The 11,177-nt window shown below is 58.8% G+C and overlaps 1 protein-coding gene across 5 annotated transcripts in view; it reads left to right on the forward strand.

The window, feature by feature from the left end:
* PRKCB (protein kinase C beta) overlaps positions 1-7,009 on the forward strand; it is an 86,489-nt gene extending 79,480 nt beyond the window's left edge. The window contains exons 17-18 of one of the 5 annotated variants that reach the window (XR_012058225.1): positions 2,976-4,484; positions 4,535-7,009. Coding sequence is in view for 1 of the 5 variants with exons in the window: in XM_030285004.4 (XP_030140864.1) it covers positions 2,976-3,128 (153 nt within the window). In the remaining 4 variants the exon portion in view is untranslated. Of the gene's footprint in view, positions 1-2,975 lie in introns of all 5 variants that reach the window. The other 4 variants (XR_012058227.1, XR_012058228.1, XR_012058226.1 and 1 more) reach the window with 4 other exon arrangements.
* Positions 7,010-11,177: the final 4,168 nt, after the last annotated feature.

Below are 11,177 nucleotides of genomic sequence, written 5' to 3' on the forward strand. Positions count from 1 at the left end.
ACGCTCTGAGGAGGGGACACAGCTGAGGCTGGCCCAGCGCTGGGGATCTCTGGCAGCACCTTGAGCGGAGCTGATGCAGCGTCACCTCGCAGTCCCCGAACTGCAGAGCCTGGCGGGACTCATCCATCGCTGCCGCTCTCCCAGGAGCGCTTGTTGGAAGCCACTGGCACTTGCAGCTGAGGAGGGATTACAGGCTCCTGCTAACCTCCCTCCTGCCTCTGGGATCTGCCTCTGCCGAGCTCCATGGGTCCGGACACTGCAGGGTTGTTCCGAGAGGTCCCAAACATGGGCGGGAGCTGATCCCAACAGCCCTGGAGCTCTGCTGCAGGGAGGGGGCTCTGGGAGGATCCCAGTGCTCAGGGAGGATCCCCTTCCCAGGGGCCAGGCAGAAATGCTGCTCCGGGCCAGCCGGACCGGGCACAGTGCCAGGGGCACTGGGACCCCGCCTGTCTGCCACGCCGTGCCACCACCACGCCGTGCCACCACCACACCACCCCGCTGTGCTCCTGGCTGTGCTCCTGTCACCTGCCAGAGTCAATTCGCCCATCGCTGGAGGCGCTTTCAGCCCTGATTGTCCCCTGCGCTCCCCTCTCTCCGTGAGACCCACACACCGTTCCCTGCCTGCTCCGGATTGTTCATCATCTTGACAGAGGCCAAATTGCCACCAGCTCAGGCAGAATTCAAGGTAAGACACCAGCATCCCGCTCTTTGCCGTGCTCAGCTTCCAGCCAGGGCCCCAGGGAGTGGGGGGCTGCTGGAGAGGGCAGTGCAGGGGAGTGGGCTGCCCTGAGCCCCCTCCTGGGCACATGGCAGCCTCTCCCCGAGCTTTGTGCTGCCAAAAAGCAGCAGCAGCAGGTTTTTCCCACTCCAGGGCTCCCGGGCTGAACGTTCCTGAGGGCTGGGGACCATGGTGGCAACTTGCACCAGTGACATGTGGATGTGTCATTCCCTTTGCAGCACCCCAGAGCTTTCCTGCTCAGGAGAAGCTCCTGGCTTGGTGGGACAGTGCTGTTCTGGCCCACGATGGTTTGGATGGATGTGGCCTTCAGGAACCATGTGGTCATCTCAGAACTTTCCACAGAGAGACCCTGAGCACAGCCACACCGCTCTGCCCCGGAGCACCCTGGGGACCCTGCTGCCATCGAGGTGGGCTTGTCCTCGCATTCCCACTGCTTCACCCTTTGCCTGCAGAGCTCTGCACCTGAAGTTGACCTGTCATCCTGCCTGCCCTTCCCTGCTGCCGCTCTGTGCCCCCAAATCCACATCTCCTCCCTCCTTTGTGCCTGGGAGAGGAGCCCTGCGGGACTCTGGCGCCCGGGGCCCTGCGGAGCATCGCCCTGACAGCACAGCCACGGCCTGCCGCTTCTCCTGCCTCCTCTCTCGGCTCCTTGAGCTCCATCCAGACCTGTTTTCTTCCCACCTCGTCTCTTCTCCATCCTCCTCGGCTTTTCCTGATCTTCCTCCCTCCCCAAGGCTAAAGCCATCCTGATGGGATGTCTGCTGTGGCAAGTGGAATCTGCAAGCATCCCCCGAGGTCCTGATGCACTGCTGCCTCATCTGCACAGCTGCAGCTGGATTGGTGTGGTGCTCCTGGCCTGTCCAGGCTGGCAGGAAAACCTGGCTCTGTGTCCTGGCCGTGCTCCTGCTCGAGGCGGGAAGGTCCCCAGTGTCCCACTGGGCCAGGAGAGGCTGCAGGGAGGACACAGCATCGCTCCTGCCAGGTCCTTCAGTGGGGCAGCAGCGGGAGCTCAGCATGGGGAGTGGGGTGTAGCACCTGCAGGCCCCCACAGTTCCTTTCCTCAGTTCAAGCTGGCAGATTAATCCAGGGCTGGAAATCCTGGTGCAGCAGAGCACAGCGAGGGCCTGGCATGGCAGGTCCACGACACTTCAAAGGCAGAGTCTGGGAAAAATGGAAAACAAATGCAGGTTTCTGCAAGGCTGGCAGGATCCTACCTGTGTCACGCCAGGGGAAGGTCCCCTCCAGCAGGGAGCTGGGGTCTCTCCTGTATAGGGACATAGAAGAAGGGGAGGAGAAGCCTTTTGTCCCCGTTGGCTTTAGTAACGAGGCAGAGCAGAGCCGGTTCCTGGCTGCCAGTGTCCCTCCACCCCGCTGGCTGTGGATGAAGGGCCTGGGGTGCTCAGTCCCCCTCCAGCCGTGGCTCTGTCACCTCCCAGAGCAGGACAGCCCTGAGCCAGGCGCTCTGTGATCTGCAGGGTTTCGAGGAGCAGCCCACGCACTCGCCGCGCTCCGCAGTGCTGATAGCAGGTTCCCAGTGCTAATCCTGACACTAACGTCCTTTCTTTCCCTTTTTTGGCTTGGGTGTAGCTGCAAGGTTGTTCTTCTTAAGAAACTGCAAGGAGAAAATGTTGCACATGTGGAATTTTCCTTCTCAGAGGTTTTGAAGTGCTGTGTGTTTTCTCTCTGTACAACCCTGGAGCAAATCACATCCTCCATCAATGAACCAGTGTTGGTTAACACCATATCACGGCATCATTCAAAAATCAAGCTTAGAGCAGAAAGAGCTCTTACAGCTGATTATTTTGTGCAAATTTTGACATGGTAGTGACTGTTCCTGCCATTTCAAGGCATGTTGCTTCCTCCAGGCTCCTTCCTCCTGTGCAGTGCCGAGCTCTGGTTGCAGTGAGGTTTCTGCATGCTGAGAACTGCTCCCTGCTCTCTCTCCCACAGCAGACAGGACAGGAGGGATGCTCCCTCCCCACCACGGCTCTCACCTGTCCCTCTTGTGTCCTGGTCCTATGTTTCAGGCATGTTAAACTGGTGTTAAACTGGTGTTCTCCTCTTCCTGCTGGTGGTGTGGGGCTGCTTCTGTTCTGCAGGGCTGTGAGTTGCTGCTCGGTGGCAGGAGTGTGGATGGCAGGAGTGTGGAGCTCCCACCGCTGCCACCGCCCCAGCTGCTGTCACCTCTGGTGCCTTGCTCCTTCCCCGCTTTAACTCTGTGCTTTCCCTTTAACAGAAGGACAAACGCGACACTTCCAACTTCGACAAAGAGTTCACCCGGCAGCCGGTGGAGCTCACGCCCACGGACAAACTCTTCATCATGAACTTGGACCAGAACGAGTTTGCTGGATTCTCCTACACTAACCCCGAGTTTGTCATTAACGTGTAGTGGCGGCGCAGCCCTGGCCTCGCCGGCCCACGCCAGGCCCTGTACATACGACTCTAGTCTTCCGGGGTTAGCAGTGCAGACACACGTCCCCTCCCGCCAAACTCGCCGGCCGCTTCTCCTCGGCGCCTCTCGTGTCCGTGCCACTCGCTAGCTTGGTTTCCCTAGCCGGAGGTGTCCGGGGTGCCGGTTACCGGTCAGTGATACTTCTAGGAACTGTAGTTGGTGGTGACTAATAGAGTTTTTAAACAGAAATATACCAAACTGCTACGGTCTCTGTAATTTTCGCAGCGGGACGCTGAGATCCCAGTGAGCCAGCTACTCCCAAAGCGTTGCTGTGGAATGCTAAGCATGGTTGATCGCTTAAAGCGTTGTGCTGAAGCTTGCGATGAGTGTGAGCTTGTCTTAGAGGAGCCTTTTGTTCAAGACATGGATATATTTGATCAGTGTGGAAAAATCTGCTTCTAGACCTCTATTTCCCAGCGCATTGTCCATAGGGTCAGCCTGGCCCCCACCAGCCGCCTTCCCTGCCTCGAACCACTCCCGTGCCAGTTCTTGTAAATCAGAGCAAACCTTTTTCTAAGTGTAAGCTGGGGGGTTTTTGTAACATCTGGAACAGTTTGCAGTTTTGATACGCTCTGTCAGCACTCGCATAAATCTTTCACAGACACTGTCGAGATGTAACAGCTCTGTAAAGGATATTAATATTCTACCAAAACAAAACACATTTATATTCTTGGTTTACAATTTGCCAACTGAAAACATGCCCAAGACCAAAGGGCTGCACTGAGGGCTATTTGTAACGGAAACTTTTCTACTTTCCACCCTCTGCTATTCTCTTCCAGGCTCCAAACCCATGAATTTCACAGACATCTTGATTTCCCTGATTTCCACCAAATTCCTGGGGGTTTTAGTCAGTAATGATTTTTAAAAAATTCTGAGTGAGAAGAGACAATTCCAGCAGCTGCTTGTGAGGCAGAGCCGTGGCGTGCGGGAGGTCGGGGCAGGCAGGAGCAGGCAGGAGAGGCCAGCAGGGAGGAGGGGCAGGGGCAGGAGAGACAGGGCAGGAGCAGGCAGAGGAGGGCAGGAGCAGACAGGAACAGGCAGGAGCAGAGAGGAGCAGGCAGGAGCAGAGATGAACAAGCAGGAGTAGTCAAAGGAGGGCAGGAGCAGGCAGGAACAGGGAGAAGAGGGCAGGAGCAGGCAGGAACAGAGAGGAAAAAGCAGGAGCAGGCAGAGGAGAGCAGGAGCAGGCAGGAACAGGCAGAGGAGGCAGGAACAGGCAGAGGAGGCAGGAACAGGCAGAGGAGAGCAGGAGCAGGCAGAGGAGGGAGGAACAGGCAGATGAGGCAGGAACAGGCAGAGGAGAGCAGGAGCAGGCAGGAACAGGCAGAGGAGAGCAGTTGCAGACAGGAACAGGCAGGAGCAGGGAGAAGAGGGCAGGAACAGGCAGGAACAGAGAGGAACAGGGAGGAGTAGAGAGAGGAGAGCAGGAACGGGCAGGAACAGAGAGGAACAGGCAGAGGAGAGCAGGAGCAGACAGGAACAGGCAGAGGAGGCAGGAACAGGCAGAGGAGAGCAGGAGCAGACAGGAACAGGCAGAGGAGGCAGGAGCAGGCAGGCACTGCCCAGCTGGTGGGTGACTGTTGGGTTGGCAGAGGCTGAGCCCCAGGTGAGCGTCCCCCAGTCCCTGTCACCCCGCTCCCGTCACAGCCCAGAGTGGCTGGTTTGCAGAACCCCGGGTGTATTTCCTGAGCCAGCACTGCTTCTGCTGGATGCAGCCATTCCTCCAGGCCCCAGGGAAATGGGAGGGATTTTATCAATCATGAGGAATTCTATAGAGGAAACTCTAGTTTGTAGATCTTTTATAAACATGAAACTCTACCTTTGGAAATTATTTTTTTTTTCTTTTATGATTCCTTGAGAACTAGAGGCTGCCAGCAGTAAGGCACTGTCCCAGTGCTGGGGGCCAGCTGAGTGTCCCCTCCCTGTCACCCAGCCACGGGCACTGTCCTGTGCTTGCCAGGGTGAGAGCTGAGCCCGCGGCCTCGGGTCCTGCCCTGGGCTGGAGGAATCCAAACCAAACCCAGAAAAACTGCAAATTGTGCCAGATCCAGGAGGGGCTTCACGAGGGGCTCTGCACCAGGCGGGGCCCAGGGGTCGGGGTGGTGGCTGGTGGGGGCTCCCTGAGCCCGGCACGTCCCGAGCCACCGTGCCATCCTCTGGACGTCGGAGCATGCGTGTCCCTGTCACCTCCCAGCCTGTTGCTGCAGAATTAGTGTTCCTTCAGTGGTGAATGTTTTTCATTTCCGTACCTTTGGCTCTGGAGGCGCTCCCGGGTCTGTCCAGGATGCTGCTGGAAGGTCTCGGGGCAGAGGGGCACCCCGGGGCCATGGGCACGGTGCAGGAGCTGCTGCGGGGGAGTCACACCTTTTCTGTTTGGAGCTCTGTGTCTGTGCTGGGGTGACACTTGTGCATGGAGCAGGCGCTGCTGGACGCCGAGCAAGCCGGGTGGCCTTGGAGGGGACCTGCAGGGGAGCTGGGATGTGGCACCAGGCAGCTTTGGAGGCAGTTTGGGAGTGAGATCCACGCTCCAGGGCGAGCTCAGCCAGTGCCAGGTGCTCTTCTCAGGACTCATACCCTGAGTATTCCTGAGGCTGTCCATTCTGCTGCTTGCCAAACTCTTATCCGGGACTTATTCCAGATGACCTGTTTCTTCTGTGGAGGGACGTCCAGGGATGTGCCTGCCCTGCACAGACACTCAGATCTGTGTGGACTCCTCCAAGGAAGGGCAGAGTGACAGGGGTTGAGTCACTGTTGATGTCATTTGATGATTTCACCTTCACTGTTGGATGGGAAAGCAGAGCTTTGGGAGGATGCTCTGAGCCTCAGCAGAGCCCTGGAGCCCAGGCCCCAGGTGCTCCACAGCTGTGTGGAGAACGCCCAGGAAATCCTTACCTGGGGGTGCAGGGGGGGCCTCAGCTCTGGTGTCCCACCTGGCTTCAGTGGGACTGGCAGGGGGGACCCCTGTGGCAGAGGGGGACCCCGAGCCCTGGGGAGGGCAGAGGAGGGGCTGAGGAGGCAGGACATGCACAGGATGGCACATCCTAACTTTGTGCCACTGGGGTTGCACCCCGGTGCTCCAGGTAAGTGGGTTCAGGCTCTCAGCTGGGCTCCCCTGGGACAGGGCGGGCAGAGAGCTGCGCTGGGCTGGGCTGGGCCCTTGGCCCTGGTCTGGCAGCTCCAAAAGCTGCCCTGCTCCCAGTGCCACTCCTGCTGGAGCTGCTGTCCCCTGGTGGGGCTCTGAGCAGCCCTCCCGGCGTGAGGCCCATCAGCAAAGGAGCTGCCATCGGGTCCATCCGTTTAATAAATGTAATTAATAAATGAATGGGAGTCCCCGCAGTGGCCAGCCCCTGTAGGCAGAGGGAAGATGAGTGCAGGGCAGTCGGTGTGCTTGGGTGGGTGAGTCCAGAGCTGCAGCCCAGGGAGGAGCCGGGGGATGCGAGCTCAGGCCACGAGGATCCCGCTGCTCCCAAAGGCCGGGGCGCACCGGGAGGGCGCAGCGTGACCGCCGCCTCCGGCTCCATGCATGGGAGTGTCACCTCAGCTCTTTATTTCTGATCACATTCAAAGTGGCAATTAAAACAAGGAGGGAAAAAAAAAAAAAAAAAGAAAAAAAAAAAAAAGAGAAAATGTTTATTGTTGAACAGTTTGTGTTTGTGAATTTGATTTCACCTGCAAGTATTTGATGACTTTTCTACATCCTAGACTACCTGCTGTGTGTTGTCAAACGGTTCTCATGAAGACCTCCTTTTAGATGGGCATATACTCTTTATTCAATTTGCTGCATGTATGAAAAAATAAAATATTTAATTTTAAAGAAACCCTGAGAGCTTGGTTTCCTTTTTCGCGCCGAACTGGGGCATGGGGGGCGGGGGTGTCCTGGGGGCCGGGTCCCCCGGAGGGGCCGCACGGAGCAGGAAATGCTGGGAAGTTCCAGGGGTTTGGCCAAACAGCTGCCCAGATGTGCGGCCGCAGCTGGGCAGTGGCTGCCCCAGCGCAGCTCCCGGGGAGGAGAGTGCGCTGGAAGGTGCGCAGGGACGGAGGGCGTTCATTGGCAGTTCATTAATTGTCAGTTAATTGCTGGCTACGAGTTACGGAAAGCCGCGGGGGAGGCGCTGCCATCCCCAGCAGCAGCTCCGGCCTCTGGGGCCGGTGGCACGGGGGGCCGGGACCCTCTGGGTCCCCCCGCGGCCGCAGGGGCTCCGGGGCTGTGGGGATCCCCGCAGCCTCTGCCCGGCCCTGCCTTTCTCCATCGAGGGGCTCCATGGGGTAGAAGTGCCCGTGTGGAGCGGGTGAGTGTCGGGGAGGGTTCTCCCCCTGGCTCTGGGGACGTTGGCTGAGCTTTCTGCAGAATGCCCTCTTCTCTGCCAGCCCTGGGGCTGGTGCCCACCAGGGACACCTCAGTTCTCCTGGGGTGGGACACCTGCCTGGCTCAGCCGGCCCTGGCACGCCCTGGCATCTCCTCCGGGCTGGGCAGCCCTGGCGGTGCCCCGAGCCCCAGCCCCTGCTCTGCCCCAGCCGTTCCAGGGGGCTCCCCCGGCCCAGGAGTGGGATTTGGGGTGCCCGGCCTCGCCCCTGCCCGGCCTCGCCGCTGTGCCCGTTCCCTTGGAGCGCTCCCGAGCTTTGCCTCTCCTGCCTTGTGTAAGTGAAACGTTTGGTTTTGTGACACTTTCCTTAATTATGGGAGCTAATGACAAAGCCATTGTGACAAATGACTCAGCTTTTGATAGTGAAGTTAATGAATTCCGAAGTTCGAGCCTCCATGGGCGTATCTGGAGCCGCCCGATGAGGAAGGGCCCAGCGTGGAGCAGGAGCCCGGCTCCCCGGGACCACCAGGTACAACCCTCCCACCCCTGGGAAGGAGCATCTGCCCCAGCGAGGGGATCAAAGGCCCCTGTGGCATCCTGGTGCCTCCCTCCGGACCCTTCCCTCCATCCATCAAAGATCCAGGGAGCGCTGCCTCATTAGTGCTGGACTGGGTGACCAGGAGCAGCTCTGCATTGGGCGCTGACCTTCAAGAGTGTCTCCCTGAAGCCATCTTTCATCTCTTTCATTTGCATTACAATCCTGTTTGCCTCATTATTCCTTATCCACTTCTTCTTCAAAGGATTTAAATCAAATCAATTAAATTGTGGCAGGCTGGAGCAGCAGAGAACCTTTCCTCGTGGCTCAGCGTGGTCCGGCTGGACCTGACTACAGAATGGGTTTAATCTTCTGCTGTTTGTTCTTTTATTGCTTCTGGGCTACCAGTGCCCACAGCTGCCTCTGTTCCTGTCCATCCCTGCACCCATCCCATGCAGACACACTCCACGTACAGCCGCTCTTTGCCTGACCTTGGGAAGGGATTCTCCTCAGGAGGAGGGGGAGCTGCTGGCCTGGAGCGGCTATGGGGCCACGGGCACTGCCCTGATAATTGCTGTCCTGGGCCATCCCTTTCCATCTCCTCTGCTCGTTTTGTCTGCCCAGGGATTCAAAGGATCTGGAATCATTCCAGTTGGAAACGCTCCCTAAGCCCATCGTGTTCAACTCCAGCACTGCCGAGGCCGCCGCTCACCCCTGGTCCTCTGTACCACATCTGCACGGCTTTAGGTCCCTCCAGCTGTGGGGACTCTATCACTTGGCAGCCCTTCCAGTGAAGAAATTCCCCCAAATATCCAGTTTAAACCTCCCCTGGTGCAAATCGAGGCTGTTTCCCCTTGTCCTGTCCCTTGTTCCCCGGGAGGAGACTGAGCCCCACTGTGCCCTCCTGTCAGGGAGTCAAAGCGTCAGCACAGAGGGGAGAGAACGCTGAGGAACATCCCAAATGTGGGTAAAACACCCGGATCTGGGCACCAGCTGCTGGAGAGTGGTCGCCCGGCCCCGGAAGATGCGTGGTGCTGGCCCACACACGGCCACCCCTGCTCCCTCAGCCTCTCTCAGAATAAAGAGCTTAATCAGAATGGATTTCTGTTCCTCCCCTGCTATTTTTATTGCTACTCAACTGTCGGAAATCCAGCAGGGAGAGCAGAGCTGGGAGGGAATTGCACCAGCTCGTGCCACGGGCCCTCGGCTGTGGCACGTGTGGCATCGCTGGCACCCTCCGCACCCAGGGACAGCCCAGCCCCGCCACTGGGTCCTGCTGGAGCCAGGGGATTGCAGCCAGCGCTGCCAAAGCAGGCAGATATAAATAATCCCCTCGTAGGAGTGGGGAAGGATGAACACATGTGCCGAAGGCTCTGGAGCCCTCATCCCCTGGCAGCCCCCGGGAGCAGGAAAATGAAGTGAAGGCCAGGCAGGGCTGGAGCATCTCCCGCTTCGCTAACGACCCAAACTCGCCTCAGATCAGCCTCTCTTCCTTCAAGGAAAAACCCAATCCAGCTAGGGATTATTTCTGACTGCTTACTTCCTGTCACTTTGCCAATTTAAATGCAGCAGAGCTTTCATCGCTGGATTTGGGAGGACAAAGCCTAACAGATCTCGGGTTAGGACATTTTTGCCTGCAAGGACAGCTTTTTTCTTGCAAGAGTTGTACAGTCTTTGCAGCGTGGGCTGGATTTTATTATTTGTTTCTACTTTGCCCAGCGCAGTAGGGTCCAGGAGCAGGAAGATGAGGATGGACAGGGCAGGGAACAGGAAGAGGTGATGGAGCTGGAGCTGGAGCTGGAGCTGGAGCTGGAGCTGGAGCTGGAGCTGGAGGAGCCCAGGCTGCCCTGGTCAGGGGGCCAGGCTGTGACCCTGCAGTTTGAGTTGCAGATCAGGACACCAAGGTCACCAAATTCTCATTGGTCCCAAATCCCAGTGAACCCCTGGGGAGGCCAGAGCCCTGAGCTCGCTCCTGGAGCTGACACTCCGTTCGTGGAGCAGTGAGAGGGCTGCAGGGGTGTCCCCAGCTCCAGCCCCACAGGGGCCAACACGATCCAACATGGACTTTGCTTCTGTTTGAGCTCGCTTTGTTCAAAGCCTAGGAAACGGTACATGTGCACTCTGCTCACACCTACACACGCTGTGTTAAAATAACACAATTAAGGCTGCAAAATCCCCCACTCCCAACGCAATTTGCAGCCCCTCAGCTGTGGGTGGGAGATATCTTTGCTGCCTCTGCGCAGGCCGGGGGCCGGGCAGGGTGCTGGCGTCAGGCGCTGCCCCACGCGCCGCGGGCAGGCGGGGGCACGGGCAGGGCTGGCAGGGCTGGCAGGGGCAGGGGCAGATGTCCCACAGAAATTGGCCTTCCCCTGTGCTTTCTCCTGCGTGGTGCCCACGGGATTGCTCAGGAGCAGCGGCTCAGGAAAAGCACAAGAGCAACTTTTTACACAGGCAGGTAATGACAGGACAAGAGGGAACGGCTGTAAATTAAAAAAGAGGAGATTCATATTGGATACCAGGAGAAAGTTCTTCCCTGTGAGGTGGCACAGGTGCCCAGAGCAGCTGTGGCTGTCCCTGGATCCCTGGCAGTGCCCAAGGCCAGGCTGGATGGGGCTTGGAGCAGCTGGGACAGTGGGAGGTGTCCCTGCCCACGGTGGGGTGGGACTGGAGGGGCTTTAGGATTCCTTCCAGCCCAAACCATTCCAGGTGCTGTGGCTCTGTGACCGGTGTCCCAGTGCAGCCATGCCCCAGACTCGTCCCAGTCTCCAGTCTGTGACACCAAGTTGTGACCTGGGAACCAACGTGTGCCCCTGCCAGTGCCGCTCCCCAAAACTGAGAGGCGATAACCCCTCCTCCAGAAATGCCCAGGAAGAGCCCTGCGATGCAGCGGGGTGGGTGCTGCTGACCCCAAGCCCTGCTGCCCACCTCGCCCTCCTCGGAGGGCTGCGTCCCCTCCCAGCCCCGAGCTCTGCCGCTCCCGGATGGAAGCGGGAGCCGGGGCTGTGCGCCCGGAGAGCCCGGGCAGAGCTGCGCCGCCTCCAGCCGGAGCGGGGAGCCAGGCAGGGCCCGTGGGGAAGCAGAGGATGAACCGGGGGGATCCATCCACAGCCAGGAGGCAGCGGGGAGCCGGGCGGGAGCGCGGCGGGG

This window comes from Taeniopygia guttata, chromosome 14 (genome assembly GCF_048771995.1).
Source record: "Taeniopygia guttata chromosome 14, bTaeGut7.mat, whole genome shotgun sequence".
Classification (NCBI taxonomy): domain Eukaryota; kingdom Metazoa; phylum Chordata; class Aves; order Passeriformes; family Estrildidae; genus Taeniopygia; species Taeniopygia guttata.